The sequence below is a fragment of the Saccostrea cucullata genome, unplaced genomic scaffold (assembly GCF_032062105.1).
Source record: "Saccostrea cucullata isolate Sc308-1 unplaced genomic scaffold, CSIRO_AGI_Scuc_v1 ctg715, whole genome shotgun sequence".
In the NCBI taxonomy this organism is placed as follows: Eukaryota; Metazoa; Mollusca; class Bivalvia; order Ostreida; family Ostreidae; genus Saccostrea; species Saccostrea cuccullata.
The window spans coordinates 78,642-104,663 of NW_026921595.1; the positions used below are offsets into that span (position 1 = coordinate 78,642).

The 26,022-nt window shown below is 31.2% G+C and overlaps 2 protein-coding genes across 3 annotated transcripts in view; both read left to right on the forward strand.

Annotated features, from left to right (window-relative positions):
* The first annotated feature begins 813 nt into the window (after positions 1 to 813).
* On the forward strand, positions 814 to 3,690 carry LOC134260410 (uncharacterized). Its single transcript, XM_062742968.1, has 3 exons — positions 814 to 935; positions 1,824 to 1,911; positions 2,183 to 3,690. Exons 1-3 carry the CDS (start codon positions 829 to 831, stop codon positions 2,498 to 2,500), a joined length of 513 nt encoding a protein of 170 aa, XP_062598952.1. The 5' UTR covers positions 814 to 828; the 3' UTR covers positions 2,501 to 3,690.
* A 6,502-nt stretch (positions 3,691 to 10,192) lies between these two features.
* Positions 10,193 to 26,022, forward strand: part of LOC134260413 (uncharacterized) — a 47,792-nt gene continuing 31,962 nt past the window's right edge. The window contains exons 1-5 of one of the 2 annotated variants that reach the window (XM_062742976.1): positions 10,193 to 10,235; positions 12,544 to 12,598; positions 13,881 to 13,972; positions 18,799 to 19,014; positions 19,701 to 19,835. In XM_062742976.1, coding sequence (XP_062598960.1) covers positions 10,208 to 10,235; positions 12,544 to 12,598; positions 13,881 to 13,972; positions 18,799 to 19,014; positions 19,701 to 19,835 — 526 coding nt within the window. In that variant the 5' untranslated portion in view covers positions 10,193 to 10,207. The remainder of the gene's footprint in view (positions 10,236 to 12,543; positions 12,599 to 13,880; positions 13,973 to 18,798; positions 19,015 to 19,700; positions 19,836 to 26,022) is intronic. The other variant, XM_062742975.1, reaches the window with a different exon arrangement.

Consider the following 26,022-nt stretch of genomic DNA (forward strand, 5'->3'; position numbering starts at 1 on the left):
TTCATGTATTTACGATGAAGAAATCTATTTTATTGTTAAGTTCTGTAATGTTTTAACCCTTATAACACCTAATCAGACTAGTGTTCCTAGGAAAATATTATTTATTTCCACTAATTATACAAATATGGTCGGGATCGGTTTAATTTTGATCGGGATTGGCCAAAATTAAAAAAAAATTAATTTCTCTAAAATTTGGCTATTTTGTTTCAATTTCTTTTATAAAAAATGATTAATGAACATGTTCTCCCCAGTTGTGGCTGGTTTTTAGAAGATTTTAACTACAAATTTAAAAATCATTCACAAATTATGTGTTATATTTTCATAAATATTAAAAAAAAAAATAAAAATAAAAAGTCTAACCAGACTTTCTTTACATATTTTATTAGGTATTATGTGATGCATTCATTTACAGCAAAAATTTTACAAGAAAGCATCTAATTTGGATGTAAATATTTTTTTTTATTTTCTTTGAAAAAATGCAAAAAATTCATATAAAAATAATTAAGATCTAATGTCGGCCTTTCAATGCTGAATCCATTATTGTTTAAAAAGGTTGACTCAGAGATCTATAAAATAAGAAGTTGGTGTGGCATTCCTCCTTAACTGAATTCCAGAGCCAACAAAAAACGTCATGAAAAAAGTCTTCCTTGTTTGGAAATTTATTATAGCTTCAGCATCAACCTTCCTAGAAATTCAATTTATTGATAAACAAACACTAGTGTGGTGTTAAACACTAGAAATACGTGCTTTGAAATGATTTGAAAGAGCTTATCAAAATTTTGGTAGTTAATTATTGTTATCCTTGCTGAAGATAACGTAGTCGGTTTGATGGTTGGAGCTGTTATAGGAGGCCTTGTCTTAGGCATTGTTCTTACTGTTCTTGGATTCATCGTCTACAAAAATATACGAAATGGGAAACCTAAAGCTGAAAAAAGGTATAACACTGATTCATTTTTAACTCTGCTTTTCAGAGACCGGAAGATCATATGCGATAAAAACGCGTCCGTCGTCTGTCCCTCTAGCTGTCTGTCTGTCTTGCTGTCTGTCCATCTCTTAACATTTAAAAAAATGCTACTCCTCCTACAGTTTTGATTTGATTTCAATATATCTTCAGTTGGCATACAAGTAAACTACACTCAGATACATAATTCTGTTTTTATCGGTATTTGATTTCAATGAACGGTGTTGCCGTGGTTACTAAAAATAGGAATTTCAATAAAATACATTCAAATTGCTTCTCCTCCTAAAGTTTTGATCTGATTTCAATATAACTTGGCACACAAGTAAACTACACTTTGATACATAATAATATACATCGGTTTATGATTTCGGTGAACAGTGTTGCAATTGTTACTAAAAATAAAGTGTCTGTGAAATACTAAAACATGCTACCCCAAATACAGTTTTACTCTGATTAAAGTATACTGTGGCATATAAGTACAGTTTGTAGACTACACCGAGATACATAATTGCCTTTTTTGTTTTTATTTTGTTGATTGATGTTGCCATGGTAACTCAAATGGTTAATTCTGTAAAATTTTATTTAAAGCTACTTCTACATTTGTAGTCGTATTGCAATCTCGCCACAAAATCAAGGAGACTTAATCAAGGACAATTACTTTATTTACTGCTGTTGTTACGTTTCAAGTCCCAGCTGCTACTTTTATCTCCCTTTGTATAAGTATAAACCAGTAGAGCTACAGTCTCGACAAAGACTTCTGGCTTTAAAAATGATTACAACTATCTTTCTGTGTATAAACTTTTATTTTGACACGTTTTACTGATGTTTGAAATCAAATTACAATTTTTATTACTTTGATAAGGCAATACCCGAAGGCCGCAGTTTTTAAAAATACTACTTATGAAGCTGAAAGAGATGCAGATCAGAATATTTTTACCGTGCAATGTGAGGTGAAAAATATACAAAATATTAAATAAAAGTAAATCTTTGCACAAACATATAGTAACAATTTTATGTTTCTTGAAATCATCCTTTTCCTACTATTTGACAAAATAATATTGATATAATTGTAAAAGATTCTAATATGATGAATGAGACAATTTTTGGCGTGCTAGGTTCACGTACACAGCAAAAAATCCCATTAAACGTAGTTTAACTGGTCAGAAAATAAATGAAATAAAACAAGAGTAATATTTTTTATTTAACGTTTTTTGATTCCAGAGAAAGGGTGAAAATGTGCCAAAGTGTGCTCATTCCAATGATTTCCCAGTAAGTAAAAACAAGCGCACCTATCAGGGAAATAAAAGTTCGATGATGAAAAGTTACGTCGTAAATGATGACGTATACAATCACCTACATGTAAAGGAAGAGAATTCTGAAAATGATGAAACTTACGACCACGCCCATGGAAACATAAGCAGTGCAATGGAAGATAGTGATTACAGCAATCTCAATACAGGGATAAGATATAAGGAACCCGATGTGCACTTAAAAAGCAGTATAGATGTATATTCTGGTGCAAACAATTGTTGTGCATAGTCTGAGGCATGCCTTTTTTCTTAAACCGTTGGATGGCTTTCATTGATTCACATTAGATTCTTTACTCAAGCATAATACAAAAACATGTTTTGAAACTTTTTAAAAAATTTTCCGATCGACCCTTTGATTAGCTAGGGGAAACCATTTTTTATAGAATTTCTTTCTTACGTTTGGGCGTTTTTTAAGACACAGATTAAACATTTGAAGAGTTTATTTATGGTATAATCTTTCTAGCCAGAGATCTTCATTTCTTTCCATTTTATAATGCTGAACAGATTTGTTTGCCCTGACACAAGTTATTTCTATTTATAACTACATGTAAGTGATACCTTTTCAATTAATCTTTCAGGATCACCTTTGCAAGGTGTAAATAATACCGTGCAGCCCAGAAAAAAGCACAAACACCCAATCGATATATGCTTTTCTCTTTAACATATTAATATAATGTTTTGTTGTTTAATTTGTTATGTCACTAAATGCTATTCTAACACTTTTTGTAAGTTGCATCAGCTTTCTCGTAATCCTGCTGCTGCTCTGTAGTTTATAAATTGCACTTTAGGTTTACATTTAGCATATCATAATAAACAAGTTTTATATACAAAATATTAATCTTTTCTAAATGCATATTATATAATAATCATTTTAAATACTAGACGTATTTTTAATTCATATACTATCAATAAAAAAAATAGCATTGCAATTTCTGTATACCATGTTCGGTAAACATCAAAGGATCAAAAGATAATTTGAAGGTCTCCACGAGTCCCATACAAGGTGTACAGGGTATACATAGACACTAGTAAGTAAATGTCAATCAAGTTCCAGTGTGAAAATTAGCGACATCAATCAACCAAACTTGTAAGAGATTAATTAGGACCCGACATTCCAAAGCACACTTCTAGTAGATATGTTTTTTGCATAGAACAGATTAATAATTGATTTGAATTATGCAAGTAGTTGTAGAGTGTTTGGTCTATCAAGAAGCCTCGTCAGAGACCACGGACATAAATCATGGTGTTTGTTTTAGGTGAGACCGGATTATATCTCATCACCTCTGTTCTTGTGTTTGCTGTAAACTATGATTGGTTGAGAATTCAATAAAGTTTTACATTCTGAATTTCTAAGAATGGTGATTTAATATTTCAGAATTCGTTTTTTTTCAGTCCTTTAACGCAGGGGTTAAATTTAGTAACCAGTACTGTAGGGTTACGTAATGGCTGTTCTTTATTGTGTATTCTATTTTACCTGGAAGACCAATAATCTCGCAATGCGATACGCCTACGAGGAAAATAGGACAAAATTGCGATTACTTTCTTGTACCTATTGTACAAAAACAATCAACTTATATTTAAGACACAACGGACTTTTTCAAGGAAATCGAAGGCCTCACACTGCCAACAAACGCATTATTATAATTACTTATGATGTGCCAAGCATATACACAAACATGGAATTCAACTTCTCTCATCATTAAATGAGGGTTACAAACAGGCCAATAAAACTGTTTGGTTGTAAATTGGATTAAAATAATTCAATGATTTACCCATGCTTTATAAAACCATTACCATTTCCTCAAAATTAAAGCCCGTAAAATCTCATATACATGCATAAGTATTTCCTAAATTGAAATGGATGTCCAAAATCCCTATATCCTAATAACTTACAAACGGACATCTGAATTCTTTTACAACACAATGCACCTCTATAAAAACAACGGCTAACAAATGAAAAATCTTCATTACAGGTAAATCTAACGAATCATGGTTTTTCTAAGTCACTGTATAAACACTTTATAAACAACTCATTTCTATGATCAGGGCATAAACACACACCTACAGAAATTCTAGAGCTTTTTTTGTTTTTTTTTTAATTTCAAATTCCACTGTCAACCGGTCACACCCATCGTAAGCCCTATTATTGATCAGGTAGGTGGAACATTCTGTGGGATGATTAAAATCAAAGATCTTACAATCGGTATAAAACAGGCCAGCCAAAATTATTGAATTTAAATGAAGTGCAGATTTAAAGGTTATTTTGAAGTTCCTGTAACATCAGCTTATCTGTCAGAAGCCGCATCAGTTCCAACATCGATCGTTGATTGCTCTTGAGTATCGATTATAGAAGGTTATGTAAAAGCCATATGCTGGTAATTTATATATAATTATTATTGAAGAAAAAAAGCTGACAATGGAAAATATATCATTACGTTTGTCATGCAATATCGTTGTTTACTAGTCCCTATCATCCTTATAGTCAGTAAATCATCCAGTTATGAAGCAAATAATGCTTCTATTAAATCGGTCCAACCTTACAACATAAGTCTGAAAAAGGAACAATAATTCCGATGAAGACATAAATTATTGTCTTTAAATTATCAAAATTAACTGGAAGGGTATCCGACTATGCTTTACTTGCATTAGTCAATTTTTTTTAATGAGCTACGAAGAATTCTCTCCTCGTTCAACTACGGCCAGAATCGGAGAGGATCGTACATTTTGGCCGTGGTTTGCGAGTGCCCCATCCCTTGCCTTCCTCGCTTGACACACACATACACTTCTTAATTTTTAACCAATGTACACACGACGAACATGCATATCAAGAACTTTTAATGAAGCTATGGTCAATCTCTGGTAATAAAATGTCCATCAAAAAGACCATCAAAAATATGCCAATCAAAGTCAAATTAATCCTTTGTAATTAATTACATTGCATTCAATATATATGAAGTTAAAGTCATAAAAACGATATATTTAGTTGTATTTATGTCCGTACAGTACCCGCATCGTTATTCTTTACAATTCTATCGTGTCCTATCGTGCGTGTATCCTATCGTATCGTGCGTGTATCCTATCGTATCGTATCCTATCGTATCGTGTTTTCCGTTTATCAGGTTTTGCGTTTTCTATCGTGTTTTCCGTTTATCGTGTTTTGCGTTTATCGTGTAGATCGTTTATCAGGTTCTATCGTGTATCGTGTTTTGCGTTTATCGTGTATATTCTGAAACCGTTGCTTTTTATCTTTACTTTAGAAAGAAACTACTGAGCTATTCCGAGTTTTTTTTTCGTTTTGTTGACTAAAATAAGATTACTTCAACCGAAAAAGAGAAATGAAAGTTTTATCCTTTTGTTTTTCATCATTAAAAGAAATAGTAAGCGCAAAAGAAAAAGAATGAATAAATAAATAAATAACATAGTTCTTAAATAAATAGATTGATCGATTAATTAATCAATAATAAAATAAATAAAATAATTATTTCATAGTCAAGCAGAGAGTGTTTATCAAATGTTAAACAGTAACTCTGTTTTCGGAAATGAAATTATTATCGGTCGCCTGTTTTTTTTTTTTTTTTTTTTTTTTTTTTTTCGTATTGTATGATTAATTATTTCGTCAAAATTAAATATTATCAATATGATTTTCTTGAATAAATCAGAGTTACTTGAGAAAGAATTTTGAAAGCTACGGTGTATGCGTACTCAAAAAGCAAATAAATAAATAATAAGCATGGGACTGATATGCATCTTTTTTTCGGTCCTACTAAACAGAGTACGATAGAGTACTTTAGAGTACGCTAGTAATATTTTATAATTTAATGCAATTTAATTACTTTTTATATGTTTTTCTACTTTAGTTTAACATATTGAATATATATTTTAAAAAAACATTGTATGTTTTCTGTATTTTAGGAGTTATTTTAATTTTTGATTTCAGGTTACGGTTGATCGTTTGATCCCGATCTAATTTAACTGAAACGTTAAATTGTCTCATTGTGAATGTGAAAAATATTTACACATGCAATTAATTTAATATTATTAAATAAAATTTAGATGCAAGTATTTAGTAAGAAAGTCTGAAACACAATATAGTAATCGAGATTGGGGTATTAGCTATATAGGTATACCGTAATCTTTAATGCGTTTAATTTTGGATGTTATTTCTTGTCAAAATATCGCTAAAAAACAAATATTTGAAACAAACATTGTAAAATAAGTTTAAAATAATGTTTAATCAAGTTGTACATACATAAATAAACAATTTAATTGCATTGAATAACATAATTTTTCTAGCGTACTCTAATGTACTCTATCGTACTCTATCGTACTCTGTTTAGTAGTACCATCTTTTTTTAAACTATATTCTTTTTTCCCTTGTTTATCGTCTGATTATATTAGTTATATGTTTACGCCTCTGATCTGCATGTATATTATGCATAATTATTTAAAGTATTGATGTTACAAAAATATTAAAGCATAAGACATTGATCCAGATGATTTTAACATTGATGTTGGCCGTATGCGTTCAATTTTTAAATTAATTTTTTATCACTTTTTGATTAGCTACTTATAAATTCCTTGATGAATGTCTAATTAACAAAAAAATCAAAATTAAAAAAATATTATGCATGAAATATTTTACCATATTTATAACACCTTGGTTGTTACTATAAAATAGAAGTTTTTCATTAAATCTATCTGGCGTTAGATAATCTAAGAATAATATAAACAGGGAAAAACATGATGTTTTTTTAAAAGCTTACCCTTCGGCGTGGAAATAAACTGAAAATATAATCCATAGGGGTGTCAGAAATCAAAATAAATCGAAGACCTTTCCTTACCAGAAAACTGACACGTATGTGTAGCTCTCTAATTAGCACACCTTCCTGTGCGGTCAACCACCCCCTCCCCCTTCTCCCCAAACTGACACCTCGCCCCCTGTGTGTGATCACCGTCTACATACCTGTACTGACTTCTCACCTGGGGTCAATTAGTAACCTCGAATATTATTGGTTCTAATGAAACGCATCTACTTATTTTCGGGATTTTGTTCCTTACTTGTTTGAACAAACTTATCAAAGATTGAATTCAAAATATATTAAATAATTGTACAATAAATGGATAAAAAATGATCTCATTGCTTGAATGTTAAATAAAAGATCAAATAAATCAATGTCATGAAATGAAGTCCCTAAACTCAATCCGCAGATTTATTTCATTTCGTACGTTTCCATCATATTTATGTAAATTAGTCTTTTAATAAAACTTTTTAAAAAAAAATACTGCATCTATGGTACATGCACTTTCGGATCATCGGGTTTTCTACGTAATACGGACAAAATTAATTCTAGGAAACAGTTTCTTTGATCGTACCAACGGATGAAATAGTTCTAACATTCTAAACTATGAAAATCAGCTTGCATTATTTTTTACGGTATCTTCCTATAATAATAAAACAAAAGAAGTCGTCTGATTCCGCCGTTACCATGCAAGACTATAGTAAATACACCCAATCAATTGATAGTATTAATCGATTAATTTCATACGTTTATAACTTTATTTAAGAATTTATTAAATATTTTGCTTTTTGGTTAGATCTTGTTTATCTAATTTTGAATTGGTTACGGACTTTCAACATCCCGCCCCTCAAATATTCCTCAAATGAGATTACCTGGTCAGTCTTAAATGATTTTTAAGGTTTTAATTAATAATTCATTTGCCGAATTAAACCTTTTTTTTGTTATTATTAGAAACAGTACACACAGAGTTTAATAACAATGATTTATAATTATTTAGTCGGAAAAGTCGCATTTCACTCTTTTAATATTTGTTAGTTAATTTTTCTGTTCTGTGTTGTAAAGAAAAAAGTATTTAACCATTCTATGTTTATTAATAAATACATGTACGAGGTATATCCGATATATAAATGTTTAAATGAGCATAAGCCCTAGCTTAGCGTAAACGTACATGTACATATGCAGTTGTAGCAGATTCATATTCTCATGACACAGTTTACATGTATTAATGCAGAGCGCCATTATTTTAACAATTATTTAGATTTCTATTCTGGAAATTAATTTTCTTGAATTGTTTAATTCTTGATAGATCTATCATGTTAAATCTATTTGTTAAAGCCGATATCTTGGAACCTTTCTTTCGGCCGGTCTTCTACATGTATTATTTTTTTCTTAGATATTTTAATATTTAATTGCGATTTTGGATACATCGCAAATTGTAAGTTTTAAACATTAAATACAAATATTTAATTTATTGCGTAAATTCCTTCCGTGAAATTACTTGGCACTGTTAGATAAACTTATTAGATAGAAAATAAAAATGTATATTTTTTCATGAATAATAAATCTATTCATAGAGTTTCAAAATTCACACCCTTGAGAAGAAATAATAAAAAAAATACAGTCTGCATTTCATAATAATCCCTTTAATCACTGTGATTTTTGTTTATATAAATAAATAACTTTTGTAAAATTACCACAGAGATCTCAAGTTCTTTTTATAATAATTAAATGTACTTTATAGTTTAGATTTGAAGCTCTGCAAGTATTTAAATTAAAATATTGCAGTAACTTAACAAAATAATCTTTTCGTCTTGTCAAAAAACGTTCCGCATTTTGAAACAATCCTATCAGGTTTTGCGTTTATCCTATCGTGAAGATCGTTTATCAGGTCTATCGTGTTTTGCGTTTATCGTGTTTTGCGTGTATCGTGTTTTGCGTTTATCGTGTTTTGCGTTTATCCTATCGTGCGTGTATCCTGTCCTATCGTGCGTGTATCCTATCGTATCGTGCGTGTATCCTATCGTATCGTGCGTGTATCCTATCGTATCGTGTATCCTGTAAAGAATAACGATGCGGGTACTGTATAAGCCCTTACGATGGTCTAATTGTTTTAACGCTAATTATTTTTACAGCGTAATTCCCATGATGGTCACATATATAGATTTGAATCAATTTTATGATCTTTTCTGTTAAACGCATCAAAAAATTAATTATGGTTTGTTTTATCATATATTATTATATTACATATTGCTTTATTACATGTTGCGTTGTCTTCAGTGCAAATATAAAATAACGCAAAAGGTAACAACGAAAAAGGACGTAATTACATTTTGCGTTGATCTCGGCGCAAAAAGTAATATTGCAAAATGTGATAATCTAAAACTCGCGTTATTACATTTTGCGTTATTACATTTTTCGTTGATCTCGACGCAAAATGTAACTATCCAGGTTTATTGCATTTCGCGTTTTTATTACATTTTATGTAACATAGCTTAAAATATATATTGTCAGTGTTTTCAAATAATTTACCGCGTTACTCTTTTAGTTTCACAACAGAGAAGCGCACATCACGTTAAATGACGTTCCTAAATCTTGACAAGATTTTTATCTATAGCCTGTTTCTTTGCAGACCATCCATCGTCCGATTCAAACTCGCTAGGTGGACCCACTCAAAAACTGTATTTTCCATTTTATACAAGTGTCTTATTGTTTATACATTTCCTGGTTTATACAAAACTTAAAATCTCTGTTAAAGAAGCTTCCCGAATGCAAAGCAACATTTTATCGATATTTTTTTCTGAATGGTTTATTATATCCTAGCTTTCTTAATATCTAATTACTACATAAACATTTATGTTCAATTCTTTTTATTACACGACAACTTGACCCAGTCACATAATACTTAGATGGTTAAAAATAATCACCCAAAGACTTTATCTCTATTCACAACTTGTAGAGAGTTAAAAATACAGCAACTTATCTTTTGAAGGACATTGAGTGATAATTCGGAAAATTCCACGCGGCATTTGAAACTTAATAAAAATACAAGTACTCTATGTTTAAAGTGACATACTTAACTTAATCCACATTCATATACAAGAAACTTCCAACCAGGAAGCTGTTTATTTTGAGAAAAAATGACAAAATGGAAGCATGCTATCAATTGTAAGTAAATGCATTTATTTTTCTTTAGAAACATGTTTTGCACTAAGCTCCATTTTTGACAAAATTTGCCAGGTGGGTTTGAGGAATGCATGTATTACTGCAGACGTTTAAGAGCTGGCAATATGGAAATACATATAATCATTATTTGTTTTTTTGTCTGCTGTTTAACGTCCCCATCGAAAATATTTCCCTCATATGGAGATGTCTCCATTTGCCAGTGTAGAGCTGTAAATTTTGATGATATTCGGCACCTGGGGCCATTGAGCAGTGAGGGATCTTTTTGTGCTAACACCCACTGAGACACGGGATCTCAGTTTAATTTGAGAAAATCGTGAAATCTGTATCTTTTTGCTGCTTCCGTACAAGTTCAGGAAGTCTCAGAATATATCCTGGAATATATGGAGATAACGAACAGTATTCTTGTCATGATTATATTTAATGTAACATGATTATAATGAATATAATTACAGCAAAGGCATTTTAATAATAGTATATATCGTCCAGTTGTATTCACACAATTTTACTAAGTTAAAAAGATATACAAAATACTTTAACTAATAAGTTATACTCCCAGTAAATGTACTTACATTTAAGTTATCAAAAAGTCTCTACGAGTAAAAATTCTCAACAAACAAACAAACAAACAAAACAAAAAACCATTTAAATAAAAAGTCTTTGCGAATTCTTTGGTTTTGATCGACTACCATCAATAAGAGATTAAGTTTTGATATATATAATATATGTTAACGTTATTTGCGTTCAAATAAAAAACAATCACTGATATTGATCTTGAAATTTTTATTGTTAAATTAATTTTGTGTGGTGTCGACGTCGTTAAATTTTATAAGTCCTTGTATTTTAAATGTGGTTGATTTAAATTGCGTAATTTATACAAAATTTCAATCTTTTTATAAGTAACATACGACTAGAAAGATTTTTTTCATTTGGGTTATCTTAATAAATAAAACAATAGCTATATGCCCCTAAATAAATGTTTCATCAATGACATAACAAGTGTTATGACCGTGAAAATATAGGCATATCAACACATTGTATTTTTGTAAAACCTTTCATTTTTTAAGATGGAAGTTATATAGACATCACAGCAATTTTAAACAGTTTGCTAAGTCCCACTTAATACCATTTTACAGTTGTAAAAGGATTTGAAGCACTATATCAACAGCAAAAATGACATACAAGTAATAGTAAAGTAACATACTACGAATAACTTTTATCAATCTAATGATTGATTAATATGGAATTTTAAAACAGGAAACTTTATTTGTGCTCTACAAATATAATGAAGTAGAACTATAAATATACTTATATCAACATCTTTATAACATTTCAAAACTAGAACAAATTTTATGAAGTTGCAGATATGGATAGAGGACATCCTCGCAAACCAGAGGTCCCGAGTCACCACGTTGCCGTTAAACGCTTGGCATATTTCATAAAATATCCGTGGCTTGCTTCTCTTATTGAAAATGCCAATAAATTTAAATCTTTCTATAATAGTCAGATTCAGCTGGCGCCTAAGATGTACGTGTTACAAACTGTTAATCATAGAATTGCTTAACGTGATTGGTTGTGAGATAAAAAAAAAGCTTTGCAATTTTCCCGAAAGACGTTTCCCACAAATATTAGAATGCCAAGAGTCTAACAGCAATGTGTTGCATCAGGACCCTTGCTTGCGAGGATGTGTAGAAGAGGGATCACTGTATCTAACTATGTGCTTCATTTTCACTGAATTATATAGGAAACACCCCCACCCTTAATTCTGACTTCTATACTTAACCATAATTCCTGAAATGAAATTTTAATTTGTCACTACTTTTATTTATATTGTTTCCAGAAAAAACTCAACCAGAATATAAAATATACACATTGAGAAAGCTCTCCTAGTTGTATTCTTGCTATATCTATTATTAGTGAAATAAATATGTTTGATTCTATACTTTGAATCTAAAAGGCTCTGTGTAACAGCGATGCATTCAGTCTTTTCGATCATATTCCAACATGTTCAGTGTAATATTAGATGGATTTTGTAATAAAATAGCACACTACGTTGTTTCAAATATCCAATATTTACTCGAAAATATAAAAATATTGACAAGTTCATTACTACAAATACCCTGCTATGCAGACCGTGTATATTAAAAAATATTTTCAGCTAAGTGTTTTTTTTTTTATATTTCAGGGACTTGGGGGAGGGAGTTACTAAGCAGACTGGCTTCATAGCCAACCTATTTTACCATAAAGCATTACATTATAAAATCATATTTTAATAACATGTATTAAATTTCAGGGTTCCTTAAATCTTTGATTCTGCATTATGGTTGTTCAGCATACAACATAAACAGGTATGTATACAAAATTTAAAGCTGACAATTAAAAGTAATATCAATTATAATTACATGTATGTGATAAGTATAATCATATTCTCCTGGCTCAATAGGGAAAAAAAATATGAATAATGATTATTAAAAACACACACTTTTCGCTTCTGAATATTAAGTAAATTCATAAATTGATGGATAGGAAAACTGTGGAATGAAAAAAAAAAATAAAAGAGAAATAATAAAAGAATAACTCTTTTGTGTAGATTGACAAAAGCAATGGGTCAGGTAATTTTTAGTCCGTCATTCGGCAGAAGACATACAGAAATACTTTAGTTGATGGCCTAATGAAACCAATGTGAATAATTCTGTAGTTATATCAGACTAGAATACTTATTGAAAAGATATATTCTTGCATGCAAACGTTACTGAAAAATCAAATTTTGCTAATTCTGAAAAGTCATTCTAAAGTGCTTTTTAAAACATGTTGCTTTTTTAGTTTTACTTCTTTTCTCGTGTGGAAGTCAAAAATGAATGAGTATCTAAATCATACATATTAATAATTTTGAAAATCCAAGGTACAAGGATAGTGAAGCGTGTCTGTTCAAGTGAAATTTGCCCAAATAAGAAAAAAACTTTCTTGTTTCTGGAAGATAGAACAATTCCTAGCAGTTACCTTTTGTTTGTATGCTTGTTGTTTAAAGTCCCTTTCAAGAATTTTTAACAAATCGCCCTACATCGCAACAGCAAAGTTAAACCTAAACTCAGCACTCAGAGTCGTTGAACAGTAAGAGATATTTTTATGATCTTTTTTATGAGGCAGTGCCTACTGCGGCACGTGACATTAATTCACACAATCTCACTCGAAGGACCGGAAGCAACGTCTTGCAGTGGGATTAGAACCCACGATGTTAGCATCAACTTCTTACTCTGCGACACACGCTCATCCTGCGCCACACGGGCAATATGTAACCAGTTGTTAGACTAGTATATGGAGAGGATAATAATTTTGTGCACCTTATTGAAATCACTTTCATTTTGTATCATTAAAGCCTAAAATAGATGAATTTTAAATACAAAAACATTCACTTTGTGTTTATCTCTTATTTTAGTATGTTTAGATGCAAGATACCAAATTGAATTCGTCATTTTTAATTGATATGAAATACTCTTTTTTTAAGGATTTAGTATAATTTTATTAGTTTTCAACATAAAATATTCTTTTGTTTTAATAACGAAAATCACATAAAAATTTCAGCTGATGATTAAATTTTTTGAAACAAAATATATATTATTTACCTTCTAGTGAAGTGTGCCTTGAAAAGTTGTTTGATCTTGCCTGGGGAGATAAAGGATGCAAGTTTACGTTGACAGAAGCTAAACAGTGGCTTGAAGGAGGTAAGCAAATGAAATTAGTTCAACCCCAGGTAAGGAAGCCACCTAAGGCGGCCTAAATAGAGAATATTTCAGGTAAAAAAGATGTTATCAAATAGCCATAAAATGTAAGAATGATTCCTTGTGTTGTATTTAAAAAAAATAGTATTTAGTAGGAATTGCTTTGACTCAAACAGGTTATTTATATCAATTAATGGCGTTTTACATGTATGTTATCTTAACTTTGAAGTTTAAAATTCTTTGCTGAAATATAGTGATTAGTTTCATTTTCTTTGGTATGTTATAGATTTTTCTACATGTAAAATATTGTTAATAGTTGAATACTTGGAAAGTTTCCCTCCAGTTTTATTTTTTCATCTTTCGTCCTCATAGGAGCATAATAAATTAAGGAAGACGGCTTAAGAGTCATTCTCTGTAAGAATCAAAGAATTTAGAAAAAAGTTGGAAATGGTACATCACAGATTTTGCTGATTTTTTGCATGCAATGTAGAAACACCATGTATAGAACATTTTTGGGGTTAATTTTTTATTTTGAGTCCCGGTTGCCATGGTTACCAAAACCACCATTTTGAGGCCAAAAATACAGAGCAACCTACTGAAAGTATACCATCTTCGTCATAAATTTCTATTTTCTGTATATTATTTACAGATTTAATTGTTGTCTACTCTGGTAGACTATTTGTCGGAGTAACTACCACAACTGATGAAATTATTCTGTAGTTGGACATAAAAGAGTTGTGTTCCAGTGAAAAGTTTGAATTTTTCAAAATTTTACAAATTTGAAAAAATGCCAATTTTTGGCATTTTCTAAGCATAGTAGCAAGAAAACGCGGGCAACCCATAACAAACAACTACCATCACTGAAAAGGTCATTCCTAACTCAACAAAATATAAAATTTCTAGAGAGGTATTATTTCTTAAAATAAAATAAAACGAAAATGAAAATGGTTGCTATGGAGATTTTGGATTAATTTGTAGATTCAACATTTGGCTCCTTTTTGTACATCATTACATTAAAAAAGGTCAAAAGTAAACCAAATCACACTACTCAACATCATAATTTTAAAATATTATTATAAATATGTAAGTTCATAAATTAAACAAAAAAATCTGTTACTATAACAACCAAAAAGTCAGGAAAAATCATATAGCTATTGACGTTATCATTATGCAAATCTGTGTCCTCGGTGCATGATTGAATTTCTTCAAATTTAAATAGACAACACTTATTATATTTGTTATTTCACTTAATGTACATTTTAAAGAAAAATAAATAAAAATTCAAGCGTCTAAAATCACGTTGCTATGGTAACCAAATATTTTTTGAACACTTCCTTATATTGGTTGCTTTCACAAATTTTGTTATACTGACAAGTATACAACAAATAATATCACAGCTTCATTCAATATTTTTTTTCTCCTTTTCAGTAAAATGAATTAAATTTAATTGTTTTTCACTAAATATCAAAATAGCTATTCATAATTTATTTTTTTAAATGGTTGCTATGGCAGCCAATAGTTCAAGAAAATCCTTTTTCATTGATATGACCTTGTCAGCAAATACAATTTATCATTGAATGAAATGCTGACTGACGTTTTTCATGCCAATTGTTAGTCCATTATTTATACACTGAATTGACTACGGATTTTTTCCGTTATTTTCTGATTATGACAATGAGCACACGGCGGGTGTGACCGGTCAGCAGGGGATGCTCACTCCTCCATGGCACCTGATCCCACCTCTGATGTTACGGAGGTCCGTGTTTGCTCTGCTCTTGTTTTGTATATTTGTTTAATGGACGTTGAGATTGAATACTGTTCGTTATTTCCATATCCTTATATATACAAAATCTACTGCTTTATTGCACGATTATGTGTCTTCTTCAATAAAATAAATTCCATAAACCTTTTCATTTCACTAAAATGAAAAAAGACTATAAATTCATAATTTAATAAAAAAAAAACAGTTGCTATGGTAACCAAATATTCAGGAATGATCCAAATAAGAATTGATGTACCAGTACACAAAACTCATAGCACTGCCACCAATGTTTGTTTATACTTCTAATTAATTTATTTACAGGGACAAAAACAGATGAACTCAAACTTAAACTGACATAAACATGTATCTGAATTAGTGCAGCGGTATTTTTTTTCATGGAAACAATAAATACCGACATAAAATCATGACCGATCTTTTGGAAGCAACTTTCTTCATTAATTGAAACATATATAATATGTTTTAACGTGTACATGCACTTCTTAGTTTAAGTAGGACAAGCACATATCAAGAGTGCCCCCCCCTCCTCAATTCGACTTGTTTTGCTGCTATTGAAATGATCTTTCGCTGTTCCTTTTGTAAGGAATTATTATACCACCGCTACGAAGAAGAGGAGGGTATACTGCTTTACTTTTGTGTGTCAGTCTGTTCGTCTGTCTGTCTGGCTGCCTGTATGTCTGAACGTAGCAAATATTTAATTGCAGTTTTCTCCGCAATTACACATGTATCACTATTCATTGAAAATGCTTGAAATTTTAGCACCGCGTTTGCTAAGGCATTTATTGTGGCATAGGTGAGTAACATTTGAGTTTCTTAAATCTCTGATGTCCATTTCCTCTTTATTCGTGTGTCTGTCCTTCCGTACATAAAAAAAAAATTGTTGAAGATTCCCCAGCCGAGATAAGCGTGATTCATACACATTAAGAATGACAATCAAAATTCAGTATGTTATTTAAAGATTTTGTTCCTCCTCATTAAGACACAGAGGGTAAAATAAGTAGTAAGGAAAGTGCAATTAGATTAAAAGTATATAATGATGCAAACCACCGCGATTCTTATTTGTTCCATAACACTATCCGTCGGGTCTATGCCCCTGGGATTGAACTCCCTACAAGCTTTTGAAATTCAGTCTACAGAGAACCTCATCGAAATATGGCAGGAAAAATATAATAATCTGAAAAAATTTTCTGGGGGGTTAGAGTGAGGGGGGGGGGGGAATGTAACCACCACCCCCTCCAATATGTTACAAAGCGGGGGGGGGGGGTTAATTTATTTGTATTTATTTTTTTTCAAGTTAAATAAGTTATTTTTATCTAACACTTTTTGGAAAGCTTATTAGAAATATTTTTAGAACATAAAGTCTGTAATAAGTGGAATACTGAGATGTCCTTATAAAATATGACAAAATCAAATATAATTTTTTTTCTGGTATAATTTGGGCACATAAATCCATTATTTCAACAACAACCATATTTTTTACATATCCCGATTTTCTGCATGCACGTAAAATGAACTCCTTTCAACTGAAAAATTCCGTATTTCCTTATAAACTTAAATGTATAAATGAAATTAATTTTTTTTAAAAATTGATGAAATACCTTACATGGCAATAACTTTTTACCCCCCCCCTTTTTTTCAAGCACAGAAGCTGTTATGAGGTATTTAGCTTTTATCATGCAAACAGAATTAATTTAGTCTAATTAGGTTTACATAAAAGATTTTTATCAACAGATGGTTTATATTATTTTCATCAACATCTGATAGAATGTCTATACTATAAATTATTGATATAATTAGAATCATGTCATTATTTATGCTTCGGTTACTTTAATGTTTTTTTCTTTAAAATAAATAGGCATACCCTATTATCAATAAACTCATACAAAATATGTGCAACTTTCAATGTACGAGGTAAATATTTCATTGGTACTTGCCTAGTGATCTTCTTAATGACATGTATATTTCTTCATCACAACCTTATTATCCCGCCGTAATAGGTCTGAAGTATATTTAACTGATGTTACTTTGTTTTTAATTAATTTTTTCCAATGATGCAGTACTTGTTGTCACAGAGGCAAGAATTTCATAGGATGCAATCTATTTTAAAGTTTATCACATCTAAAGTTAAACACAAACATGTATCTCTCAGTCACAGTAAAGCCTAAGCAATCATTTAAAAGTTTAACTATGGGTAATGTTAAATACTTCACAAGTTTGATTAAAACCCTTAAAAATATCCAAAACAGACAGTATTTACTCCTCAAAGTCGTTTTCTGCTGTTTACTTTCACTTTCATTTTCATTGATTTAAGCAAAAGATTTCCGAAAGGGGAAATAACTCTTGTCAAAAATATGTGTAAATTTAGAGATTTTTACAAACTTTACAATCAATTTATTTTCTTAAAGTAAATAATACCTCTCCAGTTTTTTCATATGTTCTTCATAAATGTATAAGGTGAAATTCAGAGCATCAAAATATTCCACCAGTGCCTGCGTTTTTTGTACACATTGTTATGGTTAACCCCCCTTTTTTAAAGCAATTTTTTATGTTATTTGGCATATAACAGCAAGTCAAAATTTTTTTTTCATTTTTTAAAAATAGAAAATACAAATAACAAATTATCTCAAAGGAAAAAATAAGAATAATCACCTTTGTTTAATCAAATGTACATGAATGGGAAGAAATATCAATTTAGGTATTTACCACTATGTGAAAAAATAGGTAACCTGGTTGCCATGGAAACAAGACCAATTGATCACTTTTAATAATATTTTTGTAAATTGGGCCTATAATGTAACTATTTCACAAAGTTTCAGCAAAATCCGTGATTTTCAATTTCCAGCCCATTTTGATGCTTACAGAGAATGACTCTTAAGTCTTCGGGAAAACTGTCTTCTCAAATATATTCAGTACTTAACAAATTCTATGATGTCGCAATGCAGATATCATTATGAAATATCTTTGTGTAATAGGAATTTTCTTTGTAGTTAAAGTATTACGATGTATAATCATAATTATTATTTTAAATGCTGTTTTCTTTTTTTTCCAGACTCAAGTTTTTGTCCAAGAAAATGTCGCGTAAAAATCAACAACTTAGAAGAAGCACAAGGGGGATTTAAAACCCAGTATCGTTTACAATTTATAGATCTAAGAATCAATCGATGGATCGAGGATATAATGACAATCGAAAGGAAATGCAGTTTTTTTGATTCATTAAAAGATGAGAGGACATTGGAAATTAATTGCAAAACAAATTCAGAAATGTGTAAATTCGCACATTTCATTGAGAAATATTTATTGTACTGACAGATCAATTTTAGCCAAAAAATTTAAAGAACAAACAATATTAATAAGCTAAAAGCTTATTTGACCATTGATCTTGATCACATTACGGATATCATCGATCGTATATTACCCCAGCATTTTAGTTATATTGTACATGTAACTAAACGTAGTAGTCATCTCTTCATTTTATGCACATCCCTTTCTATAACACATGCAAATGTAAAGAGATGCAATATCCATTACTAAAATCTCCGTTGAAGACTTTTGTTCCTATCCCAACATCATTGTATCCATGGGATGTCTCTTAATCTGATGCTCCAGATCACAAACACTCCTGAAGAACGTTCGATATCAAAACATTTCTTTTTTTTAAATTATTCTTTCAAATTTTGACTTACTCTGGATTCAGCGGGATTTAATTTATAGTATAGTGACAGAATTTGGATAATTTACTTCGTAGCAGCGCTAGTTTAACTTATCATTCACGCCTGAATGATCCATTTAACATAAAATATTTTGGAAGTTTTAAATTTTTTTTTTAGTTTTTTGTCCACTGATATTACATGTTAAAATTCATAGCACTACATGGATAAAAGGCGTAGATTAGATGGAAGAAATAAACAAGAAAACATTTCCTATAAAATGTGGGCAACATTTCCATTGCAGTAAACAGCTCAAAAATTTTGTGTTCATCAAACCAGAACTGTACAGAAGAATCCAAGAAATGTTCATTGACGGGAAATATCGGCATCTGTAAATGCAGGCCTGGGTATATAGGATTCGATAATAAATGTTTAAAGGGTAAGTACTTAAAGTAGCAGAATTTTATTTTACGATAAAAGGACCAAATAAGGATATTAATCAAAATGAAAAATTAAAACAAAAAATAACATTTTTTTTGTGAAGGCCATTTTAGGGCTCTTAAAAATGTTCTCGCAAATGCTCGAAAATAACGCTTTAACGAAGAAGAAAAGGAAAACATCTGGTACCGTTCTTTAAACGATTTTTTAAATAAGTTTTTCAAAATGGCAGCGGACATAAGGTTATGCTATAGAATATAATCTTATATTGAAGTCATTGTTAAAAGATAAATTGATTTGTTTTCTGATGTTGTCTTTAAAACTTTTGGACATGCTTTTTGAAGCCTGTCATGAATTACGTATTAACAAATTTGTTAAAATTTTCAGGAAGTTTCTTTCGGCTTTAAATTCTAGAAACAAAAGAAGAAATTCTCTGAAAAAAATTATCCCCCCCCAAAAAAAATGAATTGATATTCAAGGGATATGTGTTAAAACCGACATATCAAATAATATATCCAATTCATTCTATTTTCAATGCACTTGAACACACGAAAACTTGTTAAACATTGCCTCGTAGAATACATTTTAGGATCTATATTGACAATATTTTAGGAACATCAAAAGTAGAATAATTTTGGCTCAATTTGATTAAATCAATTAAAATTACAAAAATAAAATATCATAAAAATATAACAACTGTACATTTAGACTTAATACTGAGTATTTGTCTTTTTGGCATCTCGTAATATTTATTTGCGTCATTTAACTCGCCACGCCATTTTTTTTAATGCCGACATAAAGCCGAAATAATGACTCTCATTGAATAATGACTAGGGGAGGGGGTAATTTTCAACGACGGAAAATGACCCCCCTCCCCCACCCGTTTAAAAAAAAAAATCATTTTTCGAAGAAAAATAGCCCCATGCCAGGGTAATTAGTTTATGTGTGAGTCCTATAAAAAATTGACACCCATTGAAAAATGGCCCCTTTTAAAATGATCCAAAATTTAAAAGTTTAAATTAATGCACAGCATCAAATCGGTCGCAAAATATTTTAGCCATGAAAAAACAAATAAAAAATTCATCTAATTTTCAGCATTTGTTTAATTTTCAGTGTGATTAAACGAAGAAAAAAAATTGTGTATATAAGAAAGGACATCCTCGCAAGCCAGGGGTTCTAAGTCAACACGCTGCATTTGGTCTAACTGCAATGTGTAGACTCGGGACCCTGGTTTGCAAGAATGAAAATATGGTAGTATCAAATCAAAGTGCCACAAGTATCAGAATTGCCTGATTTAGAATTTTGACAAAGAAGGCTTGCAAAATGCTGATATCGTGGATCTTTGTCATGATATGTGACAATGTCGATGTTTTGTAAAGATGCAATTTAAAAATCAATATTTTCTAAGACCATTTTTCTTTTAAAATTGCTCAATTTATTAATTCTTTTAGGCATTGTTATTCATATCCGGAAACTCAATACGTTTTGATTCCATTTCTCATGCATGTTCACACAAACAACTTTTTATAAAACCATAAAATAATAAATACCTGAGGTAAATAATTAAAACTATATAAACAACGCGTTTTTATTTCTCTGTAAAACACGTTCGTCATGTGACCATAAGTTGATTGTTTAGTCATAAGCGATCTACGTAATTTTAAAGCAACGTCATAAGATATCGACGTGTTCAACACATTCAATCTATATCTTTGAGATTTGAAGAAGGATATGGAGATAACGAACAATATTCAATCTCAAAGTCCATACAACAGTACAAAATAAGAGCAGAGGAAACATGGACCCCGAAACATCAGAGGTGGGATCAAGTGCAATGGAGGAGTGAGCATCCCCTGCCGACCGGTCACACCAGCCGTGTGCACTTTGTCATGATCAGGAAATAACGGAAAAAATCCGTCGCCAATTCAGTGTATAAATAATGGACTAACAATTGATATGAAAAACGTCAGTCAGCATTTGACTCAGTAATAATTTGTATTTTCTGACAAGGTCATTGTATCGACCATAGAACTTACGAAATGATTACTTTAAACGAAACTGCTGATATTCTTGTTTCGTCAACTTGCTTGTCAATAATTTACTTCGTTTAGAAATTGTTCATAGGTAGAACATGCTCTTGCGTATCGAATCAACTTAGATAAATATACTCCGTATGCAGGTGATGAAGGTATATTGCTGCATGAGTAAGGGAAGTTGACGATAGAAAAGTTAAAGTCATCACGTTTATCATATACAGAAAAACTCGTTTAGTCCGAACATGGATATTGCAATTTACGGATATTGCGAAGTCATCTGGGATCTCCAGCTGAATATGTTTAATGAATTTCTTATACGGTTATAACAAATTACGGATGTAGCGAAGTAATTTCATAGGTCCCCGTGACTTCGTTATGACCGAGTTTTGCAGTAGCTTGGTTGTTAGATTACTATAAGTGTCTTTTTCAAGTAAAATACCCAAGTATGAAATAGAAGTGTCGGACTCTGTGGTATCTTTTATTTCAAGCTCACCAGGATATATCATATCGACGTAGGAATTGAAATTACCATTATTAATTGACAATACATCGTCGAAATATCTTAATGTCGAGTTGAAGGCCACAGCAAGTGTTTTCTTCTTTTCACGCATAAGATTTTGCATAAATTCTCCTTTAAATGAATATAAAAATAAGTCTGCTAATAACGGAGCGCAATTTGTACCCATAAGAATTCCAATAGATTGTTGGAAAAAATAAATCCATTATGGATATAATACTTTAGTACCTTATTCATATTTGTAATAAATCAATCACAAATATAAATAACAACCAGGAAGACAAAGTATAAAGGGAATTTAATTTTTTTTTTTGGATGACTTTAACATGTATGTTTGTTATCAATAAAGAATTTTGTTAAACCTCTTAGAATTTGTTCCTATACAAATCTATACGAAAAAAGACTAACATTTCTTATGTTTTGCTGATCGGGCATAAAATGGGTATTGGACAGCTGAGTGAGATGTTGGACCGCTTACGTCACAGAATGGGTAGAGATTAATATCATTTGCATTCATTAGGCCGAAGGCAGACAGTTGGTTCGAGGGTCAACAAAACACATTTTCCTCGAAAACTCAGTCAATAAATGTAATGTTTACCCTTTCATTAATTTTTTTTTCCAAAATGTATTTTTCCTGTCTTCCGTGAGGTAACCTCGTGGCCGTCACTTTTGAACAACAACGAAAAATAAGATTAAACTGCTTGATAAAATAGGTTAAATACTTAATTTAACACAAGTAAACACATACAATATAATGGAGTACCTCTGTTCTTTTTCATAAGGAAATTTGAAATTAAACGACACATGCCAGCGACATGAGCAGTGTTCTATGGAATCGGGCTTGGTTTGTCAGAATAATACATGCGTCCGTCGGCGTGGATATGTTCCTCTAAATGATTCGAAATGTTTTCCATGTAAGTTTATTTTAAATCAGTGTTTAAATCTTTTTAAAGTAAATGAATTGTTACTATAATACTTTCTTTTTCCATTACTGGAAGTTTTCAAACTAGAAACTTGTTTGGTCGGCTTATTGGAACAACAATGACGAAGCAAAGAATACAAAACATGCCGATCTCATAAATGATAAATGTATTTGAAATTCCAATTAATGAATTTTTTTCACCATTTGACCTACTAGATGCATTCATACGATTGCTAAAGTCCAGAATTTATCATCCGCTACCGTCAACACTGAGTCTCCTCGATCAACAGCAAATTTATTTAATAAATTGACATTGTTATTTCTTCATCTGATGCATTTTAAGTCTAAAACAATAACTTTTTGCATGTTAGTTAGACTTTTCCCCATCGAGAATTGACATATTGTGTACATGTTAACATGACGTTGTTACATGTTGTCCCTGTAATCCAACGAAAAAGTGTGCATAAGAACTATAATAAGTTAAATTCTTTGGTGTAAATACATAGATTTCTTTATGTTATTTAAATTATCTGCATATCACAGCGCAGTCTGCGTCTTTATCGCAGACGCAGTTATTATTTAATCTACACAGCGAAATTGCAACTCTCTATTTTTTGGAGGAATTATCGTCCTTTTACATCATGATGACGCGAAGCTGAGACGTAGGAAAACAACAAGAGATAGACGTCAACTTTTAACCAGAAAATAGGCGGTATCGTTCTAAAATTTTATTTTTTGAAAACGGTAAGTTGTTACTTTCTCGGGATTTGCGATGATTCTTAGTGAATGACTTAAAATATAATTGCCGAAGTTCAAAAATTTCCATTCACAAAGCCCGAGGAAAGTAGCACATGCCGAATCGCATTTGTTCAATATCTTAGTTTAAAACAGGTAAATGTATACAAAATAATTATAAATATAGGAAAATATACTATTTAAATTGCTTAATCGCTAACGTTAATAATAATAATATAAAAAACTTTCACAGGTAGAGATTTTTGTAGGCAAAAAATAAATAATGCCACCATGGAAATATCGAAAGTCGAATAGTCCATATGCCAGGCCAGCGCCAGCCACAGACACAATATCGGCACCGCCCCAATCCACTGGCACAGTCACCACACACAGCCATACTCCCATAGAGGTATGACAATGCCATTACCCACATCAGTTCCCATAATAGAAGCAAACGGGATCACAGAACAGCCAGATCAAGATACTGCAGGTAAAAGTACTTGCGTGGGATATGAAATTATGACCAGCAATGATAAAACCGATCTTTTGACCCCCAATACATTAGACAACACATCATTTAAGTTAGGATTTAACGTCAATGCGACTACTCGTACTAAAATAGTAGAAGGCCAATATGTAGACTTGTCCGAGCTTTTAAAAGTTCAACCTTCAGAAACGCCCAATAATACGTTTCATATCACAAACACAGGGGAACTTAAATTTAAAATTGACCCCCCCCCCCCCCAAAAAAAAAATTAATAATAATAATACAATACAAAAGTGGACAGACGCATTCTTGATATTTAGCAGCATTTATCTTTCATTTCAAAAAGACTAAACCCAACACTTACTCAAATACAATGCACGAAAAGCTGAAATTATTTACTTACTTTTTTGCTGAATATAATCTATTCACCTGAATCTGATCTCCCTTCTCAAATTATGAAAGATGCTAAAGTTGCTTGCAACCAGTAAAACTTCTGTCAATTTAAAATATGTAATAAATATAATTCTTAGTTAAGAATTTTTGTTGTTATTTTGTACAGTTTTTGTACCTTTTTTGATGAGCTTTGTAGAGTACTGTAAAATCACATATTTCCTAGGGTTCAAATTTTCGTGGTTTGAGGAAAAAACGTTGGTTCTTTGGGATTTGATTTCGTGGATAAAGAACTTTTTAGTAGTTGTGCATATCAAAATTTATATCGCAGACGCAGTTATTATTTAATCTTTTATTGCAAAATTGCAACTCTACATTTTTTGGAGGAGTTATCGTCCATTTACATCATGATGAAGCGAGGCTGAGACGTAGGAAAACAACAAGAAATGGAAAACATTTTTTTTATTAGAAGATAGGCGGTAACGTTCTAAATTTTTATTTTTTGATAACGGTAAGGTGTTACTTTCTCGGGATTTGCGATGATTCTTGGTGGATGACAAAAAATATAATGCCGAAGTTAAAAAATTTCCATTCACAAAGCCCGAGGAAAGTAGGACATTCTGAATCGCATTTTTTCAATATTTAAGTTCAGAACAGGAAAATGTATAAAAAAAATAATCATCTATAGAGGAAAATATTAGTATCTAAATTGCTTAATCGCTAACGTTTATTAAAAAACTGTCACGTGTAGAGATTATTGTAGGCAAAACATAAAACCACGGAAATATCGAGAGTCGAATAGTCCAGACCAGCAGCAGCCACAGCCACAGCCATATCATCGGCACCACCCCAAACCACTGGCACAGTCACCACAAACAACCATACTCCTATAGAGGTAGTAAACAACGTCATCACCGGCATCAGTGCCCCGAACGGAAGCAAACGGGATCACAGAACAGCCAGATCAAGAGAGTGCAGGTACAATACTTGTGTGGGATTTGAAATTAATACAACAATGATAGTAACGATCATTTGACCCCAAATACCATGGACAACACATCATTTAAGTTAGGGTTTAATGTCAATGCGACTACTCGTACT

Excerpts from the sequence above, each read along its gene's own strand:
- LOC134260410 (XM_062742968.1), top strand. The coding sequence starts at position 829 with ATGGTTGGAGCTGTTATAGGAGGCCTTGTCTTAGGCATTGTTCTTACT. Across the intron at positions 936-1,823 it reads AAACCTAAAGCTGAAAAAAG|GCAATACCCGAAGGCCGCAG; the intron begins GTATAACACTGA and ends TACTTTGATAAG. Across the intron at positions 1,912-2,182 it reads TTTTTACCGTGCAATGTGAG|AGAAAGGGTGAAAATGTGCC; the intron begins GTGAAAAATATA and ends TTTTGATTCCAG.